Raw genomic sequence first — 23,401 nt, 5'->3', positions numbered from 1 at the left:
GCTTGGTTAAGTGCTGAAAGGCTGTGATTAAAATTATTTTGCCGGATTTATTTCAAGGCTGTGCAGGCTGCGGTTGCCCCTCTGTGTTTAGAAGAGTGTTGATTCTTACATAAGCTGCGAGTGAATATTAAATTATTCTTTTCCCACAGGCAACAATGAATCAAGTACAAATGGTTTGATTTCTGAAAAGATCCATAAAGCTGACTTAAGTAAATGATACTGATCTGGATTAATAATACTGGACTATCAACCCACAGATTAATATGATGCCTTGATTTAGAATTGAGCAGTAAAAAGTATAAAAACAAAGTCTTTTAAAGCATCTATATTGTTTTGCTAACTATATTATGAAAGAATACTGCAAATGGCACTAGAAGTTTGCCTTATTTTTGACCAAACATGATGTAAAATAGCCCACGTATAAAAACCTGTCATGTGGACATATATCTTAAAATGTGCCTCTGATATTAGCAGAGCAATTAAAACAGAGCTTTGGTTTCAGGCTCCATGATATTTAAGAGAAAAAAATACTTAAACTAAAAAATACTTTAAGCTTCGTCTTGGCTCCGTGGAAATGAATCTGATTAGCATCCATGAGGACACAGGTTTGATCCCTGGCTTCACTCAGTGAGTTAAGGATCTGGCGTTGCCTTGAGCTGTGGTGTAGCTAAGATTCTGAGTTGCTGTGGCTGCGGTGTAGGCTGGCAGCTACACCATACACCACAGTGCCTGTGGGTATGGTCCTCAAAAGAAAATAAAAAATGTAAGCTAAAAATTTGCAAGGTACTTATCCCATTTATATAATTTTGAGAGTCTGAAACCCCACTTTCCTAAATGATTAGTGTTCTTACTGATTATTTTCCAAAATTTATGTTGCTATTTTACAAAGTTTATGTTTATTACTTTGTGTAAAGCTTTTTTTCCACTAGCAAAGAACAAAAGAAAACCATAAAAAGCAAACTAAAACTCTGGGGTTTATTATTAGGCCAGTATCCTTATAGAGAGAAAACTATTATGTACTAAAGTGTTATAACTATATCCAATCACTTGTGATGGAACATATGGAAGATAATATGAGAAAAAGAATGTATCTATATGTATAGCTGAGTCACTTTGCTGTACAGCAGACATTGATAGAACATTATAAATCAACTATAACAAAAATTTTTGAAAAGTATGTCGATTCTTTATATTAATATCTTGTGTCAAAATATCACCATATACCACTTAAGGACTTTATGTGGTATAGAATTTAATGTAGAATAGCAAAGGGAAATAAATGATCGCAGATGTAATATATCATATATATAGTTATATATATCTATATTTCTATATAAAACTATATATATAATTATATACCCACATATACGTACACCATTGTCTTACCCAAGATTACCTTGAAAACTGGTCTTGACACAAGGCTGTGGTGCTAATGCTTTATTGGAAAGAGGATCCCAGGGTAACTAGAGTGAGAGAAAAGGCAAGAGTGGCAGAAAACAATGGGAAGCAAATGAAAGATGATGTGTTACTGTGCTGACCATTGCTTCACAAAGAGTCACAAAGAGATGTAGCCATTCCATCAGCTGTGTACCTGCTGGCCATGTGTGATCTTGTCTGGACAGATGGCATGACAAAACCTTATGTCTAAACAGCTCATACTGGGAAAGAAGTGAGGAGACATTTATCTACCAGCTCTCTTCCATCCTCTAGTTCCTATCAATCACAGTTTGCCTCCTGAGTGTTGATCCATTTACACTTAGAAAGTTCTATCACCTAGTCCCTTCAGCAGCTTTGGGAAAGCCATGTGATAGGTGTTTCTAGGAATGGTGGGAGGAATCAGGGACTCCAGACATGTGGCTTGTTTGGCCTCAGGTATAAAACCATTTACCCACAAGTATATCTCAAGGTCAGCTGCTGAGACAGAGGAAATGTCTGAGGGCCTGGGAGACTGAGGTCAAGAGAGTATATATAAGAGCCTAAGATGTGACAATACAACATCAGTCAATCCATCAATCAATCAATATCCGGATGTAGCAACAGTACCAACATAACAGCTAATTCTCAAATCTCTGCATTAAAGGAGGTAAAAGAAGTATACATAAGCTCGTATAGAGTAGGATATAAAAATATGCTGAACTTTGGAGCGGGTGTTTGTATTTCCTGAGTTCCAAGTAAGAGTCTGAAAACAGAGTAATGAAGATGTGTTTGAGAGACCTGGTTTAGGAAGCTAAAGAAAACCATCTTTACCTGCCCCCCCCCTTTTGACTTTGGGTTATCCATGTACAGTTAAACTCTGTTTGTCTGGAAATAGATAGGAAAGTCTTCCAAACAATGCCAAGAATCAGATGCCTCGTTAGAGCTGTCTTCCCAGAGCAAACGAAAGAGTTAGATCTGTGGATTTCAAAGGGCTTCCCTCCAGGCTGCCTATAGAGTAAACAAGAAGAGGTAAGAAGCCAGAAATGCAGGTGGAGAAGTTGAATCAATAAACTTGAAATTCAGAAAACTGCAGTGTGAGTAACAGTCTTTCAGATAAACAAGGTTGAGAAGTATAAGTGCTTAATATAAATACGTTTTCTGGATGCTAGAGGAAGAGATCTATATAGGAAAACATGCATTCTAGAAATCAACAATGTGAGGGGTCAAAATAAAATTATTAGGCCAATATCCTTCTAAAGAAAGCTATTATATACTAAAGTGTCATGAGGGACTTGATTTTAAAAGTAAGGGGCAATTAACTTTGGGATGGAATACTGAAATGACTCGAGTTCCATATAAAGGATAAAGAATGGAAGAAGGCAATCCCTTGAAAGGCATACATTTTCAGGAGATAAAATATCTTGAGGAACCTTTTAACTCTGTGATACTCTAGAAAGAGCCAGTAGTTTCTGGGTTATTTATACTCTAGTGGCAAATCGCTTCTTATAATTTGTTAATGTAGGCCCTAAATATATACATTTGGAGAGCTTGTTGAAGTTCTCGAGCGTGCTCTACGGAAATGAAACCTCTACCTCTGAAGATGCGGAACAGTGGCTTGTGGGATAAATCATGCCTACAGATGTTTTTCAGGGTATTTTCAAAATCAGGAAGTATTACAAACAATTTTAATATGTGGCCACGCTCGGTGCTCAGTCCTTCACAGAAAATATTGGCTGGCGGCGAGGAGAAAGTATACCCTTGATCAGTATCTCTCCTGTTAGCCTCATCTTCACCACTCTAGTCTATTGAATCAAGTCCGTTGATTCCTGTAGACAATTGCATTTTTTTTTTTTGTCTTTTTGCCTTTTCTAGGGCTGCTCCTGTAGCATATGGAGGTTCCCAGGCTAGGGGTCCAATCGGAGGTGTAGCCGCCGGCCTACACCAGAGCCACAGCAACGCGGGATCCGAGCCGTGTCTGCAACCTACACCACAGCTCACGGCAACGCCGGATCCTTAACCCACTAAGCAAGGCCAGGGATCAAACCCGCAACCTCATGGTTCCTAGTCGGATTCATTAACCACTGAGCCACGACAGGAACTCCCAACAATTGCATTTGTGACTGCATTCCTCTTCACACAACCACCTTCAAGAAAATTACTCCATATTTAATTTTCTGAGGAACTTCCATACTGTTTTCCATAGTGGTTCAGAAATCCCACCCTTGGGCATCTGTCCAGACAAAACTATAATTCAAAAAGACACAGGCACCCCTATGTTAATTGCAGCACTATTTACAATAGCCAAGACATGGAAACAAGGTAAATATCCATCAATAAATGAATAGATTAAGAAGATGTAGTACAAATATACAATGGAATACATCTCATCCATAAAAAAGAAAGAAATAATGCCATTTGCAGCAACGCGGATGCAAGTAGAGATTCTCATTCTAAGTCAGAAGAGAAAGGCAAATACCATGTGATATCACTTATAAGTGGAATCTAAACTATAGCACAGATGAACCTACTTACAAGAGGGAAACAAACATGCAGACATAAAGAGCAGACTTGAGGTTGCCAAGGGGGAGGTAGGAGGGAGTGGCATGGACTGGGAGTTTAGGATTGGTAGATGCCAATTATTACATTTAGAATGGATAAGCACAGGGAACAAAACCAGTCTCTTGGGGTAGAGCATGATGGAAGACAACATAAGAAAAGGAATGTCGGAGTTCCTGCAGAAACAAACCTGACTAGTATCCATGAGGATGCGGGTTTGATCCCTGGCCTTGCTTAGTGGGTTAAGGATCCAGCATTGCCATGAGCTGTGGCGTAGCTTGCAGATGTGTCTTGGATCCCACATTGTGGTGACTGTGGTATAGGCCAGCAGCTGCATCTCTGATTCAACCCCTAGCCTGGGAACTTCTATATGCCATGGGTGCAGCCCTAAGGAGGAGGAGAAGGGGGAGGAGAAGAAGAAGAAGAAGTAAAGGAATCGTATAGTGCATATATATGTCTATGACTCTGTCACTTTGCTGTAGAAGCAGAAATTGGCACAACGTTGTCAATCAACTATACTTTACCAAAAAAAAAAAAAAAAACGAAAATTAGTTCAGAGAGATGTCATCCAAGTATTCGTGTTATAAACTTGTTGTTAGGGAGTGCTAACTTTGGTTGCAGCATGGTTGGTGGCTTTGCTTGGCTCACGTGCTCCTCATGGGTGTCTCTGGCCAAACCTCCAAGTTCGCCTCTGTCACAGGTGCCATGTTTGTGTGTTGCCTGTGCTTTCTTGGGACACTTCACCCGCTTCAGCTTGGGATTTTGCTTCCATCTTCTGGTACTGAAAGCTAGTTCTAGTTTCACAGGTTGAGGTATCTTGATGTTGTTGTAGATTTATCCACGTGACTGAATATGACTGGTTTCTTATTTCAATATTCTTGCGGTAGATAGACTGTACAAATGGCCCCAACTGTCCATGCCCCTCTATATCTATATCCCTTGGCAGCGAATCCCCCTTACCCCTAAACATACACACTGACCCTGGCCTTAGCCTTGTGTCTTGCTTTGGCCAATGTGGTCCAAGTTGACCCAAACAGTCATTAAAAGGCATCTGTGCATTTGCACTTCCTCTCTTGCCTTTGCTTGCCTTGAAAACATATTTAAGCTGGCCAGAGAGCATTCTTGAGCCAACCTACTGAAAGGATGTGAAAGATAGGTACAAGTGAAGGTAAAAGGAGAAGTGCTCAGTTGTCCAAGCTGAGTCTTATATTAACCTCCAGAAAGTTGACCCTCAAACATGTTAGAGAGCCCAGCCAGTATCTCATCACACCTACCTACATGCAACTGATGCTCAGATAAGACCAGAATTGTCATGCTGACCTATTAAATACTCAGCAATAATGAATGCCTATTAGTTTAAGCCATTGAGTTTTGGAGTAAGTGCATTATGAAGCAATGACTGACAGATACCATGTCCCAATTAGTGAGATTTTGGTTGTATTTACCATATAGTTTTCTCCTGAGAAATGAACCTATAGGAGAAGTTTTGGCAGTCACACACTGCCAGGAAAATAGTCTTAGAATATTTTTAAGTTTCTCAGAAGCAAAAGAATAGAAAATAATTGAAGGGTTACTTTGAGGTAGGTTGTTTCCTTTTGGGAGAGTATAAACATATCTAAAAATTGAACATCTTCTGGGGACATTCAAACCCAATGTTTGTGTTGCAAATGGCATTCCAAACCCATTTCCACATAGGTAAGGAGATCTTGTGCTGGCATACAGAAACTATTTCCCAACAAACCATTGCATTCACTGTTACTTTGAGGTCTCTATGCAGAAATGTGATTGGAAATAAGTGCATTAGGGACCTCAGGAGGTTTGGCAGTGCATTTTAGATGCTAAGCCACACAAGTTAGGAATCTGGGATGGAAATCTCCTAAGAAGAACGATTCTCATGGAATTTCCAATCTCTTTTTTTTTTTTTTTGGCAGAATTTTAAATTCTGTGGAAATGGCTCATGTTGCAAGACTTTAGTGTGGTGCTGGTCAGCACCAGGAAGAAGAGTGGCCCAGGAAAGGAAAACCACACCAATGTGGCTGCATGTTTTCACGCCTTTGAAAAGGTTTGGGTTTGGTTCAAACCAAGAAACAGCACTTGGGGTTTTTATTTTGTGCCAACTCCTTCAAATACCATTCACCTGACTCATGGAGCTTTGAACATCAGGAGGAAACAAGCCCTCAACCACCATTAATACCTCCTTATCTTTCAACCCCTTACTAACTACCATTTGTCATTCCCAGCATGACTTTCATTCCAGCAGCTTCCACCTTCTCCATCCTCCAGGTCACCCTTCAGCTTTCTCACATACAAATATGAGGGGTCGGCAAATGCTCATGGGTTAGGACTTTTTCATCAACTGGTCTAGTTCTAGGATGCTAATTTAAAGGGATCTTAATGTCTAGACTTTAGAATCATTTACAGCACTGAATTACTTGACCTCTAGTAATATGGTAATATCTGGATTTGAAATGCAGAAACTCTTTCCCACGAAGTTAAAACAGGATAAGGATAATCTGATTTAGTTTATTTTTCAAGTTGCCCGTGGTTGGGTACTTCATCAGATTATAGCATCAGATGGTACTAATGCAGCCAAGGTCAGGGGTTCACATCTCTGTCTGGTCCAATTAGCATTATCATTTTTCCCATTCCTCTTCCGTCCCCGTCTATCTCAGCCAAGCCTCCCACAAATTAGTGCAACTGTACAAAGGAATGTCCAGGAGAGAGCGTAGATTCAGTGAAACCTCACTCTTATTTCTGGAAAAACCACTAACAGTTTGTGTGCTATTGCTGCGTATGTGTACATGTAATAAGTTTGCACATGGCGAGGGTTGTTCTGATATGTGCAGCCATAAATATAAGTGTCTGTCTATCAAACCTCTCTCATATGATTTGAAAGTATGCATTGTTTTAGTCAGATGGAAGGATTATGTTACTTGAATACTCGTGTTTAATGTACATTATCACATTTATTATCATATCAAAACCAGATGGTCAAAATTTGGGCTAGAATTCCATAATACGGATTGTATTACCTCAGGGTCACCCTACCACCTAATGCTCACTGCTCAGCTGTATTTTGTTATGGCTCTAATAGAGCAATAATGTGTTTCTACAAGTCTTAGTCTGGTATTAGATGACATGTGGGCTAATTTTGGTGAGTTGAGCAGACTGGTAGGGGGTTATACAAACCAGAGCAAAATTTGCTTCCCCAACAATAAGAAAATATGTGAAGAATTATTGCTAATAGTCAACGTATCTTTCTCTCTCACTCACTTACTCACTCTCTCTGACTTTTGCTCATCCTCTCTCCTTACCTCCTCTTTTCTCTCACTTACTCCCTCTTTCATTCTTTATTTTGGCTCCTTTATTTAAAATTTGTTGTCATTTGTACTGTCTCCAAAATGCCCCTCAAACTCTCTCCAGAAACAGAATCTACCTCTAATTACTAATGTTCTTATCTCAGCAAAAGCTATTTGAAACTTTCCTCTTATTTGCCTTTCTTACATTGCTCCTGTACTGATAAAATTAAAACAAGCAAGCTCAGAAAAGTAATAGCATTCTTGATTTTTAAAATTATAATCAATGCTATTTAGATAAGGTTTGCAAAAAAGAAATAAGAGCCTATGTGGAACCAAGCCAACGATTCATCTGTTTGCATTAATAGGTTCCAGCAATGGTACTACAGGCACGGAAAGCCTGTTCGCCACTGCACTTAGCAAGCACATGAGCTTAAAAATAAACTTTGACAATGTAGATCTCTTTGTCCTTTCAGGAATGGAAAACATTATGTACTTCAAAGCATACTAAGCCTGATTTTAAAATATAGTTGGGATATTGTTACTGTGGCAATTGGGAGTGTCTTTGGGCTGCACACAGTACATGGATGCTTCGGGTGCAGTAGTACTTGAGCCACAGACTAGTGAGAATAAATGACGCTGGCAATTTTGATCTGCTCATTCACAAAGAAGAGGCTTCTGTGTTTTAAGTTCTCTGGAACAACTGGGGTATAGTTCCTCCTTTCGATCAGGGAATTTCTTCTTGAACCAAACTGCAAACACAGAGTGTTTGAGTGGCACATTTCACTTGCATAGAGCAGCATTTGTTCATTTTTGGGTGCTTTTGGACAGGAAATTGATCTACAGGGTAACGTTCACACAGAAAAAGGAAACAGTATGGGACGATGGCTTGTTAGTACAAGTGACTCTGTTTGGGAAATTACGGACAAGAAATCTTGGAGGAAGAACGGCATTAAAGATCAAAAGCATGATGACTCCTGATGAAAACATCCCCAAATGATGAACCCACGAGCAAAAAGGAACTTCTACTGTAAGTGTGTTAGCAATGTCTTATTATTTTTGAAATTTCTAGAGTATGTGGAGGAGATTTCCAAGCAAGTATTTAATGTAGGGAGTCTTCATTACAGACAAGTCTATAATTAAACTCATTGGGTGGTTCCAACAGAGGGTTAGTTACTGGAATTTTTTCCATGACCTTGCAACACAGATAAATTGCATGTTAACGTGGGCATGTTTTATGCAATAGGCATGTTATATCAGGCATTTATTGTGTGACGTACTACTTCTGGCAATGCAAAATTGATCAGCATTAAGTACAAATTCCATTACATTTGGATTCTAGTCATTTAAACGATGTTTGCTTTGGTCTCATGTTATGGTTAATCTTGTAATCAAATTTTTCATAAGTAGCTTGACACACATTATCTGTAATTTACTTAGATATTAGCTCTTTCCTCCATGAATCTAATTTGTAGAGTAGGAAAGCAGCAGCTTAGAATATTGGAAATGGAGAAGAAAAGGTATGATAGTTTAAAACTTGGGAGCTAATGCCTTTTTAAATTTTTATATTTCCATAACTTATTTGATAAGTAATTTTGTTTGAAAATTGTTTAGACGCCTCTATGTTAGACTTCTGACTCCATAAGAATATTGTTATGGTCTTGGAAAATGTGAATCAATTTATCAGTAGCATAACTCCATGTAAATATTAAATATAGCTAAGTCCATCTTTAGTGCCTGGCACAGAGTCCATACTTAGATGATAGTTTTTGAATAGTTTCATATGCTGCTGTTGGATAATAGAACAGGTATTCATTTTGTATAGTAATCATTTCATATCAGGATTTTACTTTATGAATTGATCCATGAATGCGATTGGACTGTTTAACCAAGAACCGTATAATAATGGGGTTACATTGCTTTGCTACTTTTGATAAGGGATTTCTTTAAAAATCAAATTTCTAAATTTCTAATTGATTTCTATTCTTGGTTATTTTTCTTTTGAAGGACAAAAAAGGTTGTCCAACTTAATTGTTTATCTGAAGGGATATCAGCAAGTTTTGGAGCAATTCATTATATAAAATATCAGCTTATTTCCAATTGGTGTGTAATTTTCAGGTGCTGGGGTTTAAGGCATTGAGACTTGGAATTAACAATTTTGGAGCCCCCTCTGCTGAGGGTTGGTGGGTAGGTCAAGACACTGATCAAGTCCTCACATGGGGGAGATCATTTTTTTTTAGGTGTAAGGGTCATGAAAATAACCTAAGAGCTGAGTGGATGAAGAGATTCTTGGAGTCAAACCAAGTGTTTCTGGAGTGACGGAAGAGAAGTAAAACATACAGAGAAAGGCAGTGAGTGGGAGAGAGCTGGAGAGACAAGGGAAACTCATTACAGATGCCATCTCATATGATCACTGTTCTAGTACTCTGTTTTTTTTCTATATCATTTGCTGTAGATACTTGTTAAACTAAACGCATGTCCTTCTATTACTACAAGCAGGAAACAAGAATGCTGTACCCATGATTTTATTGCATCTTATTAGACGTGATGGTGGGATCTTCTGGGCAGGAGATGATGGAAGCTATAACTAAGCAACAATTATCATCAGTGCTAAAGACTTCTGCATAATCGTATATAACATTTGGATAAGCTCAAATTATCCCATTAACGTGTTCAGTTCAGTCTCTTACTTGGAGGTGTATTTTACAAGTGATATATCCAGGCAGATCTATCAGAATGTAACTATAATTATAGTAAGATATTCTATAGGAATCACTTGGAAGTTCTTTTAAGAATTAAAAGATTGGGTGATATTATCTATCTGAACACCTTTTTAGGCTAAAACCACCTAGATTTGTTATGCAGAATTCTGAGACCTCAATCAAGAAATGATGTAACTTTAGATAATTCTCAGGTCTTCCTTTTCAAGGAAAGATATGGCATTTGGTTATAATCTGAAACCTGTGTGTGGTAGAGTGATTTTGAGGATTATCTTCAAAAGGAAATAATAGGCTTAGAAGCCCCTCCCCCTCCCAGGATCGGGATGTTGTTATTTATGGCAAATGGTAACTTGAATTTTAATGGCACATTATAATTTTTTCCTAGTTAGTTGTTTGACCTGAGAAAGCTCTCTTGCCAGGACTGTCCAAAGATGTGCTGTATCAGGAGAAATCAGCCACTGGTAGATGGAGAGGTTCAGTGTGGAAGGAAAGCAAGTAGTTTGAATCAGACCAATGTGTATTGAAATTCCAGATTCCTCACTAATAAACTGCGTGACTGTGAGCAGATTACTTAAGCTCTAAGCGTCTGGTTTCCTGTGTATAAAATGAGGTTAATAATTATTCCCTTTTAGAATTATTGTAAAGATTAAATGAAATAGTTTATGTCAACTGCTTGCCCTGTAAGATAGTTAACCTCCATGAACTTTAGAGATCTTTTTAATTTTGTCATTCTGGTAATTCTAGATGTTTAATATAACCTAAATTTCTTGCTTGTGCTAAATGCTATCCAAAGGTGGAACTCAATAGAAATATCTCTTCTCCGCCTGACAGGCTCTACATACAAGGAAATTGTAAAGCAAAGCTGTTAACAAGTGCAGTACAAGAACAAGGCAATTGGAAAGAGTGACTTGAAAATTATGCAGTCTTGTGTGTGTGTGTGGTGTTTTAGATGTGTTAGGTAGTCTAAATCAATTTGACTGACTGTTCTACAGTCTTCAGTGCCGAAAAGAGTAGAAATGCTAAGTTGGTCTTGGTTAATTAATTTCCCCTTTCATCCTGTGTCTAATCATCTTAGGAAACCCACCATAGCCAGCAAAGTCATTCTCAGCAGAAATGGTTTTGGAGAGTGTAAGGACTGAAATTGTTAATCTTCAGAATCGTTCCTATGACATCTTTCTCTTTTTTTAAATGATTTTTATTGTTTCCATTTCAGTTGGTTTACAGTGTTCTGTCAGTTTCCTACTGCACAGCAAAGTGACCCAGTCACGCGTATGTGCATACATTCTTTTCCTCACATTATCCTCCATCATGATTCATCATAAGTGGGTAGATATAGTTCCCAGGGATAGGCAGCAGGACTCTGACATCTTTCTACGCTGCCTGTAAAAGCCAAAGTTTTAAGTGGATGGTATATTTTCATGAGTTAATTTATTGTGCCCATTTGTTACAACGGCAAGTGCAAAGCACCTGGCAGAACCACCATTCTTATACTACTGCTTAAACTAGCTTAGCTATTGTTTACACATCACAGACATGAAAGAACAATCTAGCTATTAGATTTCCTGTCTGGAAAGTTACTTTCTGCTTGGGAGAGTGTTAGCCGCAGCTATTAAAGAAAATATTGTCTTGCATCTCCCTAGTGCCATTTTCTTTTAAAATGTTTCTACATGTATAATTTCATGTTTTCCTCACTTTTAAAGTAGAGAGGGCTGCTATATGTACTCTATTTACTGTATAATATGAGTAATAAAACAGAGATTGGGCAGAATTGTCCAAGGAGAAGGCTAAATATAAAGTGAGACTTTGCATCTAGTATAATTTGTCTAATGGTTTTATGACTATCTCTGATTTTTATCCAGAAATATATGATTCGTCTGCTTCTCTCATGCCTTAATAGGAACCTTAAACTTGAGCTCTAATTAACACCTTGTTTTATGCCTCTACAGAGGTCCAGGCAATCAGACATACAAAAAGAGATACTGCACCTAGGTTCAACCCCAGTTAGGTGTGCAGAAAACCTGCGTCCCAGATTTCCTGTCTCCTCTGCTACCCATATATCCAAAACACTTCTACAAAGTAGAAGTGCTTGTGTTTGCTCATTAAATTTTTTATTTTACAGAGGAGTTAAGGCCACAGTCGTGCTCTTGGCCACCTTCCTTGTCTAAAATGCCATAAATCTGGACAATTTTGTTTTATGTAATTTATGTTATTTTATTTGTCTTATATTTATATTGTTATTTATTTATATTATTTATATATATGACATATACACACATTTATAACCAATTAGGAAAGTGATAACATCACGTAAAACTCTGCTCCATAGCTCCTCGAAGGCTGATAAACCTCTTCTTGTAGGCATAAATTGTGAGACTGAGGGCAGGGTTATATCTGTTGATTTGTGTCTAGTATCAGAAGTCTTCCTTGGTATGACTGAAGATATTAGCCTGCGAGAACCACAATTTACAGGTGCAAGAGAAAACCAGCCAACTGTATATCAGCAGGGGCCAAATATCTCACACAAATTATCCATTAGGCAACTTAAGTGTGTTGATTTTTTTTAATCAGCAGCTCTGCGTGCAATATTCTCTTAGCTAAGTTCTTAATTTTCTTTTCATTTGAAAGGTTAACTTTGCCTCTTGTTCTGTATGATACCTTCCTCAGTTGATGGCATTTCATGAAAATTTCCGTTCCCACAAGCAATGTTTGAGAAGTCTAGTTACTCTGCCTCCTTGTCAGCACTTGGCATCATCAGTCAGTTTCACTGTTTGGTTGTTTTTACTTCCTCTCCATTCTAATAGGTGGATAATGGCATCTCATTATGGTTTTAAGATGGTGAGCATCTTTTCACGTGCTTATTTATGATCTGAATATCTTGTTGGGTGAAATGTCTGTTCAAATCTTTTGTTCATTTTTTTATTGGATATTTGTTTTCTTATTGTTGGTGTTGAGAGTTCCTTTAAAATTATCAATTAGATTCATACCTAGTTACTTCATTTGTTGAAGCTATTCTAGATGACACTTTAAAAATTCTGTTTCTAATTTTTATTGCTGGTATATAAAAGTATGTTAGATTGTTTTTATGTATTGACGTTTATCTTGTGAGTTTTCTAAGCTCATTTCCTAGTTCTAAGACCTTTATATGGAAGTTATTTAGATTTTTCATGTAGGTCACATAGCCTATGAATAGAGACAGTTTTATTTCATTCTTTCCAGTACATGTGCCTTTTAGTTCCTTTCCTCACCCTATTGTGTTGGCTAAGGCTTTCAGTACTATTTTGAATAGGAGTGGTGAGAACAAACACCTTCGATTTGTTCCTGATCTCAGGTGGAAAAGACTGACTCTTCACCATTTGATGGGGTGCTTGTAAATACCCCTTTATCAGATTAAGAAAGTTTTCTTCAATTATAATTACTACAATATGTGATATAATTCGCTAAGAGGTTTTATTGTGGCTGAGTTTTAATTTTTTCAAATCCTCATTCTGCATCTATTGATGTGGTCATGTGGGTCAAACAAAAAGGTTTTTTTAAATGTAGTCTGTAATCATACTGTTGGTTATATTAATTTTTTTGAGATTATTCTATATGTAACCTGAATTAAAGAAATGACTAATTATGATATATTCTAATTTTATCATCTCCTGTGACCTTGAAAAGCAGGATTTTTAATAGGGAAAAAATGAGATGCAGAAGATATGGAAGAAGTATAAACTTTTTAGTATTGAACTTGAATTGGAAATATCAGTATTAACTCATAAGGTACTTAATATACATACATATGTACTGTACATAGGAGATATATATATATGCAATTGAGAACATATGTAATAGGGTAGGTATGTAATATGATTGGTATGATGTAGATGTAAATCTAAATATATTACCCAGCTCTGTCCACTGGAAAGGCCTAGAAAAAATCACCAAGCTCTCAGTAACAATGAGAATCTTAAGTACAAAAGTTGTGGTCTTAATATATCATTTTCCCAACAAAAGAAGCCAAGAGACCTTTGAGAAATGTGTGGTGGGTCCAAGTACAGGTCAGGATATGTAGAAGATGAACATGAACGTAGATATTTTATCATATCCTATAATGAAGATGCTCTCAAGGCTGATAGATCTGTACCTTGGTTCACGAATGTGGAACCAATTTTCAAAGGCTACTATTAGCTAAAAATGAGACAATTTGAACAGGATAATAATTCCAATGGGAAAAAAAATAATTGCAATGAACTGAAATCCACCTAATGTTAAATCCATGAGTTCATAATGATAAGAAAAAAATTACCTGGGAATTCAGGGAATGCCTTTTCAAAGTGACAGCTGAAATCGAAAGATAAGTAGGAAGGAGTTCCCGTGAAGGAGTTCCCGTCGTGGCTCAGTGGAAATGAATCTGACTAGCATCCATGAGGACGCAGCTTTGATCCCTGGCCTCACTCAATAGGTTAAGGATATGGCGTTGACGTGAGCTTTGGTGTGGGTCATAGACACAGCTCGGATCTCGTGTTGCTGTGGCTGTGGTGTAGGCCGGCGGGCTAAAGCTCCAATTTGACCCTTAGCCTGGGAACCTACATATGCTGCAGGTGTGGCCCTAAAAAGACAAAAAAAAAAAAAAAAAAGTAAGGTAAGTAGGAAACAGCTGGTGAAGACAGTGGAAAGAATATATGTGTACAGCCAAAGAATGTGTAGCAGGAAGACAGTGAATGAAAGTGGGAGGTTCAAAAGGAGATCGAAGGGGTTAAAAATGAGATTGGCAGGGCCAAGCATTCAGGGCCATGTAATCATGCTAAGGATTTGGTCTTTCATTTTAAAAGCAATAGAGACTTCTTGAAAAGTTTTATGTAGGGAAGGGACATTTTCAGATTTGTGGTTTTAAAATATTGGGCTCTCTGGGCTCTGGTCAACTCTGTATTATGAAGACATCTTTCTTTATAACCTCTCTTTGACAAAGAGAATTCCCGCTGTATTATCCAGCTGTGCATAACTGAACTTGTCAGTTCAGTGACTCTTTAATGAGTCTCCTTTTAATATCTGCCCCCGGCCAAAGTTTCAATGAAGAATCAAGAGAAAAATTAAATGGAGATAGAAATACACACACACACACACACACACAAATATACACACAGAGAGAGGGAGAGAGAGAAAGAGGATGTGTGTGTTAGGGGCTGCCGCAAGTAAGAGATGGAGGTGGCTGGGTCTGGCAAACACCTGTGGAATGCATTTCTCTTTCAATATGAAAAAAAAAAAAAAGGCAGTCTAAGAAATGCCTGTTACTCTTTGGAATAATTCTGTAATCTTCTATGTCCTAAGTATTTGATAGTACAAGCCCTTTTATCCTTATTCCACCATTATCAGTAACTGGTTATAGCATGGTTTTCTCCAACAGAGCCTGGACTGCATGTAATTTTTATGATAGAAAAGAAACAAACTCAGAGATACAGAGAACAAACAAGTGGTTACCAGTGGGGAGAGGAAATGGAGGAGGGGCGATATACGGGTAGAGAATTAAGAGGTACAAACTGTTACATACAAACTATTACGTAAAAACAAGCTACAAGGATATATTATTGTACAATGCAGGGAATATAGCCAATATTGTATAACTACAAATGGAATATAACTTTTAAAATTATGAATCACTATATTATATACCTGCAACTTATATAATATTCTCCATTATACTTCAATTTAAAAGAAAAATCAAAATATCAGGAAGACCTTTTCTGTCTGATAAAGTGATATCACTTTGCTTCTTCTGAACAAATAAAATTACTGAACAGATAAAATTGCTTATTTTTACAGTTTGTTTTTTACCTTTTCTGAAATAACCTATAGACTTTTTAAAAAGCAGGTCACAGTGAGAGACTTTGCATTTCTTAACTGAGTTCGCATAAGAAAAAAACCCTATTTTTATGTAAAAAGAGCTCTTTCTCCCCCTTGAGAAACACCCAAGAGCAGGGCTCAGATAAGTCGTCCAGTATGACAATGTCAGTTGTTAATGGCTAGTACCTGTTAGTTGTCATATCTGTTCTAATTGGTCAGTGTTGATGCATCAATGTTTATTAAATATCAAAAACTCTGTTTATGAATATTAAAATGTTTAAAATTGTCATTTGGAACACATCGCAATTAATTCACCTTCTATATGGTTGAAATTAGAGGTTGAGGATCGGCAACATTCAGACATACCACATGCACTCTTTTTAGGGGCCAGGGAAGGAAGATCATTAAAGAGATTTATTTAGTGGTGTTTTAGGTCATCTCGTCTTGCATTGTCAGTTTTCCAGAGTGCTTGGTTATTTTGCCTCGCATGGAGAACACTCCAGCTGGTTTGCCTCTGTTATGCTCTCCTTCCTTTCTTTGAAACGACATTATTGTTTCGCTTGTAAAAAGGAGACTATGCTTTTTGACCATGTTTTATTAAGAAAGAAAAGCTAGAGGATTTAGTTCAACATGAGTCATCATAAATCTGTTAGTCAAAGTTCATAGTTTGACTGTCTTTTCCTCCCTTGTTGAATGAATGTGCATTTTCTATCATCTGTGCTCATTCTTTGGTAGTTCATTAGGTGTCATTCTGAAGGGTGATGTTTTGGACATTTTCAGGGGGGGCATTCTTTAAGGATGATTTTGTGCTATGAACCCTATTAATACTATTTGGGACTTATTTATTGAATCAGTGTTTTGAGCTTGGAAGTATTATTAATAATCAAAGATAAGGTCTGACTACAAAGACTTTAAGACTACCTTTCTTGAATGTCTTGTAAATTGGCTAAAACCCGGTGACAACACCTATTTTCTTGTGGGGCTCGTATATCATCTCAGAAGCCAACTTCAAAAGAGGGTTTCCAAAAATATTTTCAAAACCAACACCTTTAGATCTTAATGGTTTCCCAGTGTGATTATTTCAGGACAGTAATCATCTGGATGTGTGAATTCCAAAAACTTCCCTCTATACTTTATTCTTTGTTCCCACCACATATACGCAGACAAATAACTGGGATTAAAGAAACTCCAACTAAAATGTCATACATAAAATATCACCTCTTAATTTCATTTTATAAGTCTCCTGGTCTAGCTAACTCTAATCTTCCTGTATAATCAAACACATTTCAATAATGATGAGAAGTTTTACTCCTTTCAATAGTTTAAAATGATCCAAGTTAAAAAAAAAATTGCAGCGTATATACTTTTCATTGATAGATGATGGTTGGATATTGGATATTAAGAACATTCTTTAACTTTATAGTAATTGTCATCTATCTTTGGACAATGAGAAAATTTTGCTTGAGGTAGTCATGTGACGTACTTATAATTCTCAGCCTGTAAACCTCAATGTTTAAGAAATATGCTTTGATTTTTCTATAAAGTGAACTTAACTTTTATTTCAAGTTCCCCATTTTGCTTGGTAGAACTCTCATCTTAGATCCATGTGGGGTTTCTTCCATTGTTTCAGTCAATTCAGGATCTTCTCAGATTCTAGATTTGTGTCTAGGTTTGGGCGCTTTTAGAGATCCAAGTCCTTCGCATGGATATTTTGACATTTGCCTTGGTAACACTGGCTGTGCCATATCTGATTGGAGTTCTCAAAAATTGTATCCTTCTTGTCCTAAACATCAGGACTCAACAAGGCTGGCGATTTCTGAGCCCCTCTTAGACGACATGAGAGATGCGTGGCTTGTTCCCTTGTTCTGTTCTGTGTCCACAGGGGCTCTTTGATGACACCTCGGTCCCATTTTGGCTGGACACCTTGTGCAGCCTTACTGCTCAGATGCTATCACGCCAAGCAGGGCACAGTGCATTTTAAAGAATTAGCAATGTCGTACTGAGATCTGCCTAGCAAGTTCCAGGCCACAGGCTCCTCTGGGATTCCCCACACCTGTCTGAGGAGGTGCATTCTCTCCCTGCCTGACTTGGCCTAGGTCAGGGGAGGGTATAGGGTCCTTTCTTAATCTATCTTCCTGTTTCTGATTTTTATCTCCTTTTTCCAGCCCAGATTATCTTTATGTTCCCTGAAGTAGAAAAGAAAAAAACTTAACATTCATACACCATGATTTTTCCAACTTTAATGTATATATAAAGCATTTGGCTTTTGAAACTCAGAAATCAGTGATTTGTTTCTTTATTCTTTCCTTCCAAGAGGATATAAGTCTAGAATTGCTTTTATCAATGAGGGTAGATTTGCATGAGTAAAAAAGGATTTACTGGGACTGAAGAGAGAGAGCCAATTATATAATATCCAAGTCCGAATAGTATAGTTGTTTACATATGACTTTCCATAGCCTATAAATTTTTTCACTAAAGGAAGTGATCCTAAAATGTGAGACTTCTACTTTAATGGAGTTATTGCTACTATGAAACAGCTGTGTAAATCCCTTTCAAAGGACCAGTTTTGTGTTTTAGAAACTTTCTCTAAGGTTTAGTTTATTTTTTGTTGTTGCTTTTTTTTTTTCTTGTACAGTTAAATTACAAAAGAAATTTATTCTTGGAAATACATGGGCTCTTTGGGCTCTGGCCAACTGTCTATTACGAAAACGTCTTTCTTTGTACCTCTCTTTGACAAAGAGAATTCCTGCTGTATTATCCAGCTGTGCATAACTGATCTTGTCAGTTCAGTGACTTTTTAATGAATCTCCTTTTAATATCTGCCCCCGGCCATAAGTATGTCACTTCAGTATTATTTTATAGCTTGAATTGAGTTACACTGAAGCATTTTGAGAATGGAAAGACATGGCAGTATTTTACTTTAAATAACTCCATAACAATTATAGTCAAGAGTTGAGTGCCCTAGTTAGTGGGCCTGGGCATGTTGCAAACAGATTTAGCATCTAAGGATACATATAACAGCTAAAGTCTATTGATCAGCAGATGTCTTTAGTAAGCACCAGATTCCTAGATTTGTTTTGACATTGACCTTGACTAACAATGGGAATGGTGTGAAACAATTATACATTAAAAAAATAATTTTTAGTTTATAAGATACTCTTTCCCAGGTGAGAAAACTTGGGTGAGGGATGTTGCTCAAAGCCAGGTTGATCTATTATAGTGATTATGCGCGATTCCAGGTAGCTGGCCCTCAGTTTTACATTATGCTCTGTTTTGTTCTGTTTTGTTTCCCATCACTACATCCTCCTGGCTTTGATGTCTTGTTATTACGACACAGAAGAGAAGGGACAAATCTGCATACCCAGCGCTGGGGATTTTCCCTGCCACTGCAAGGAAGTCCACCTGGGGGCAGAAAGCAAAGCTGTTGCAGAAGTAAAGAATCCAGCAGGAGAAAGGAAGTGTGTCCCCTTTTGTGGACGGGTACATTTATTTTGCTCCTGGCAAAGTAGCGGTGGCATGAAGTACCTGAGGCAGGTGTAGCAACAGGATGAGGAGTGTGCGTCTGCCAGACACAGCCCTGCCCTGACACCCTGTGGACCCATAAGCCACATGGACTAAAGCACTCTCTGGTTGAGGCCAGTATTTGACAGATGACTTTCAGGGTGGAGCCAAGGCTGGGGCCATGTCAGGTGTCCACACAGCATCCATGGCATCTTCTCACAGTTAGTTCACAATGTTAAGAAGCCCAGTGTTGCAGGTGCCTAGTCCACTTGCCCAGAGAGTATCCTGGCATTTGAGACTGCATAAACCTATGCATTCTTCCAGGTTTATTGATACTGCCTTCATGCAAAACCACCTGGGCTAGGACAGGTTCTGTAGCAATAGACGTTTTGAAGATGACTTGCAGTTTTCTGCCCTAAAATTTTTCTCACACTATTCCTATGACTTCTTAAAATCTTACCTATACACTAAATACCACCTCTTTCATAAAGCTTTTCATTTCAGTGAAATTCCCACTGAACAAATGTTACTTAAATGTTAAAGAGGCCTAAATGAGAAAAAAAAAAAAGAAATAAACCTTCAGTGATTCATGAATGGTTTTCACTGTATAGGAAACCATCTGGCTGATTATCAGATATGTATTAGTGATATATGAAAGTAAAGCTAATTGCTCCACCATTGTTTTTATAGCCATCCCCTCACCAGAGCTAATAAATTAACAGCCTACAGATTAGACTGCTACAGCACTGTTCTTGCTCAAACATACATATCTACAGAAATTTATCTTTTTACTGAAATAAAATTATATATACTCATTACATTGCAGGTGTGTATTTAGCTTAATAATATGTCCTGCACATAAATTGGTTACAAGCCAGTGTGTCTAGTGGGGAAGAGTCAAGGCTTCAGGGTCACACTACCTGGGTCCAAACCCAAGCCCAGGGGCTCAATAATCGTATAACTTTGGAAACATTATTTAACCTCTTAGTTTTCTCATTTGTTAAATGAAAAAAATTATTTGAACCTCACAGGGTGGCTGCGAAGTTTAAATAAGTTACTGCACAGAAAGTGCTTAGAAAAGCAGACTCAATGCATATAGTTACACGTTCCCTGTATAGGTCAGAAAATAGGCATATCTCTGCAAACATAATTTTATGGAAACAAGCTTATCATAATGCTTTCATTTCAGTATAACGTTTCCTTTTTCTTTCTCCTTTTAGCCCCTACTCTCTTTCTTCTTCCCTGCATATTTGCCTCTCCTGCTCAAACCACTTGAAGTCATATAAACATCAGCAAGTGTAAACTCCCTTAACTAGTGTAGTCTCACATGAATTCTTCTGTAAATTCCCTGACAGTTATTGAAACAGATATCACATATATACATATGTACATGTGCACATATGTACACATATGTGTATATGTTTTTGTTATTGTTGGCTCTGCAAAAGTGAGACTGTATTATATAGAATTTTTTTTTGCCTCTTACTTTTCTCACACACTAGTTACTTTTGGAAACCCCTCCAGGTTAGCAGATATGATCAATAATATTATGTCCTGTGGACTCCCTAAATTTTCTGAATTATGTGAATAATATTTTGCTCTATGGATCACCACAATTTACCTCTTTGTGTACATATTTTTGCCACTACAGAGTACTGTAATAAACATCTGGGCTCACATATCTTATTTACTAGGGGTTATATTGCTATGGGATATATACCCAGGAGAGAGATTGCTGGGTCAAAAAGTTTATGTACTTTGAATTTTAATAAATCTTGCCAGATTGCTTTCTAAAGAAGCTGTACCCATTTGCACTGCTGCCAGCAGGGTAGAAAATGCTTTTTTCCACATGTTCCCACTGACAATATCATCACTACTTAAAATATTTGCCTGTCCCATAGGTTAAAGTAATGCCTTATTGTTAATTTGGTTTCAATTTCCTATTAGTGAATTAAAAAATATATTTATGTGTATTTATTGGCCATTTGGGTTTGCTCATCTGTGAATTCCTAATTTATATCTGTTGCTCATTTTCCTCTTAGGCTGTTGCCTGTTTCTTGTCAATTTGAAAAGCTCTTGATATAATTATAGCTTTTAAACTCTTATCTGTCATCTACATTGCAAACATGTTTTCTATTCTTTGTTTACTGTCTTTATTTATAGTATTTTCTGCTACACAATTCTTTCTTTGCTTCTGTGTCTTCCCAAGAAGTCCTAATAAAATATTAAAATTGTGGTTATATCTTACACCTTAATGTACCTTTTTTTTTTTTTTAATAAATGGCATGAGATAAGATTAGTCTAATTAGTTTTTTCAGGATGGATACCCAGTTTGGGGAGAAATTTTGTTCAACAGATTATTTTTTCTACCCCAAGTTGAACTACACCCTCATCAAATATTAAGATTAGTATGATTCAGGGAATTCCCATTGTGGCTCAGCAGGTTACGGACCTGACGTTTCTGTGAGGATGCGGGTTCGATCCCTGGCCTTGCTTAGTGGGTTAAGGATCCAGTGTTGCCTTGGCTTGGCATACACCTCAGCTACAGCTCCAATTTGATCCCTGGCCCAGAAACTTCCATATACCCTGGGTGTGGCTGTAAAAAGAAAAAAAAAAGATTAATATAATTCACAGATTTCATAGTTCCATGAGTCAATTCTTTATATTGTTGTTTCAAAGGGAATATTTTCTCCTTTTTCTTTTTCTAAGGACATATGTTACTAGAGAAGAGAAAAATCTATTGATTTCAGTATTTACCTGGTATACGGTCATTCCATAAATTCTCTTATCGATGCTCGTAGCTTTTCATTTTTTAAAATTCTCTTGGATTTTTAAGTATATAATCATATCCTCAGCAAAATAGAGAGTTTTAATCTCTTCATTCTCAATATGTATACCAACTGTTTACATTTCTATCTTATTGTTTTTGTTAGAATTTCAAGACTAAAATTGAATAAATGTAGTGATAACATCTCTGCTTGATTCCTGAGTTTTACTGGATTCTTCCTATTATTTTGACATTGTGGATACTTTTGACTCTTGGTTTTAGTAGGTATTTCAGTGATTCCCTTTTCCTGTCTTACCTAAAGGTTATTACTGTGATTAGTTGTTACATATTATCAAATATCACTTCAACATGACATTTGATAATAATTCAAATATGGTCATATGAGTTGTTTTCCTTCGATTTTATAAAACACTAAATTATGATGATAGGCTTTCTAATTCAAAGCTTTTCCAGTACACCTAGTATAAATCCTACTCATTTTGAGATTTTTGTTGATATGTAGCTGTATTTGTTGAAATTTTATTTTGACTATTTACAGTTACTTTCCTAAGTGGAAGTGATCTATTTCAATGAAGCTTTGATATGTAATTTATGCTAACTTTATATAAAATTGGGACACTGCCCATGTTTTCTGTGGTTTGGAATAATATGAATTATATTCTATGAGGAGTTCCCGTTGTGGCTCAGTGGTTAACGAACCCACCTAGCATCCATGAGGACACGGGTTTGATCCCTGGCCTTGCTCGGTAGGTTAAGGATCTGGCATTGCTGTGAGCTATGGTGTAGGCTGCAGACGCAGCTCAGATCCCTCCTTGCTGAGGCTGTGGTGCAGGCCAGCAGCTACAGCTCCGACTGGACCCCTAGCCTGGGAACCTCCATATATTGCAGGCAGGGCCCTAAAAGACAAAAAAACAACAAAAAAAATTATATTCTATGAAAGTCTGATAGACCTCAGCTATGAAAATATATGATGGATATTATTTGCCTTTCATTCACTTCTATAAAAATTGGCCAGGAGTTCCTGCTGTGGCACAGTGGGTAAAAATCCAACTGCAGCAGCTTGGGTCACTGCCGAGGTGTGGGTTCAATCCCCTGGCCCAGTGCAGTGGGTTAAAGGATCTGGCGTTTAGGTTGCAGCTGCAGCTCAGATTCAGTCTCTGGCCCAGGAACTTCCACATGCCACATATCCACTCAGTGCAGCCATTAAAAAAAAAGAGAGAGAAATTTCCCAATGAAGGTTTCCTTCCTTTTCTTTGCTTAATGTTAATAATTTTTATATTTTACTAAAAATAATCCCTTCA

The 23,401-nt window shown here is 37.3% G+C and overlaps 1 protein-coding gene across 6 annotated transcripts in view; it reads left to right on the top strand.

Moving 5' to 3' along the window:
* The window catches only part of KCNK2 (potassium two pore domain channel subfamily K member 2), a 458,301-nt gene that overhangs the window by 220,022 nt on the left and 214,878 nt on the right, over positions 1–23,401 (top strand). For 2 of the 6 annotated variants that reach the window (XM_021102126.2, XM_084974433.1), the window contains 2 exons: positions 5,904–6,034; positions 8,100–8,298. The exons of the other annotated variants lie outside the window; for them this stretch is intronic. In XM_021102126.2, the coding sequence (XP_020957785.1) occupies positions 8,265–8,298 (34 nt within the window). In that variant the 5' untranslated portion in view covers positions 5,904–6,034; positions 8,100–8,264. The remainder of the gene's footprint in view (positions 1–5,903; positions 6,035–8,099; positions 8,299–23,401) is intronic. 6 annotated transcript variants of the gene reach the window in all.

This window comes from Sus scrofa, chromosome 9, assembly GCF_054392235.1.
Source record: "Sus scrofa isolate SSC_HxYL_T2T_F1_AM1 chromosome 9, Sscrofa_HxYL_maternal_Yorkshire_Landrace_v2.0, whole genome shotgun sequence".
Taxonomy (NCBI): Eukaryota; Metazoa; Chordata; class Mammalia; order Artiodactyla; family Suidae; genus Sus; species Sus scrofa.
The sequence above is the reverse complement of the archived record's forward strand: the minus strand, read 5'-3'. Positions and strand labels throughout refer to the sequence as shown.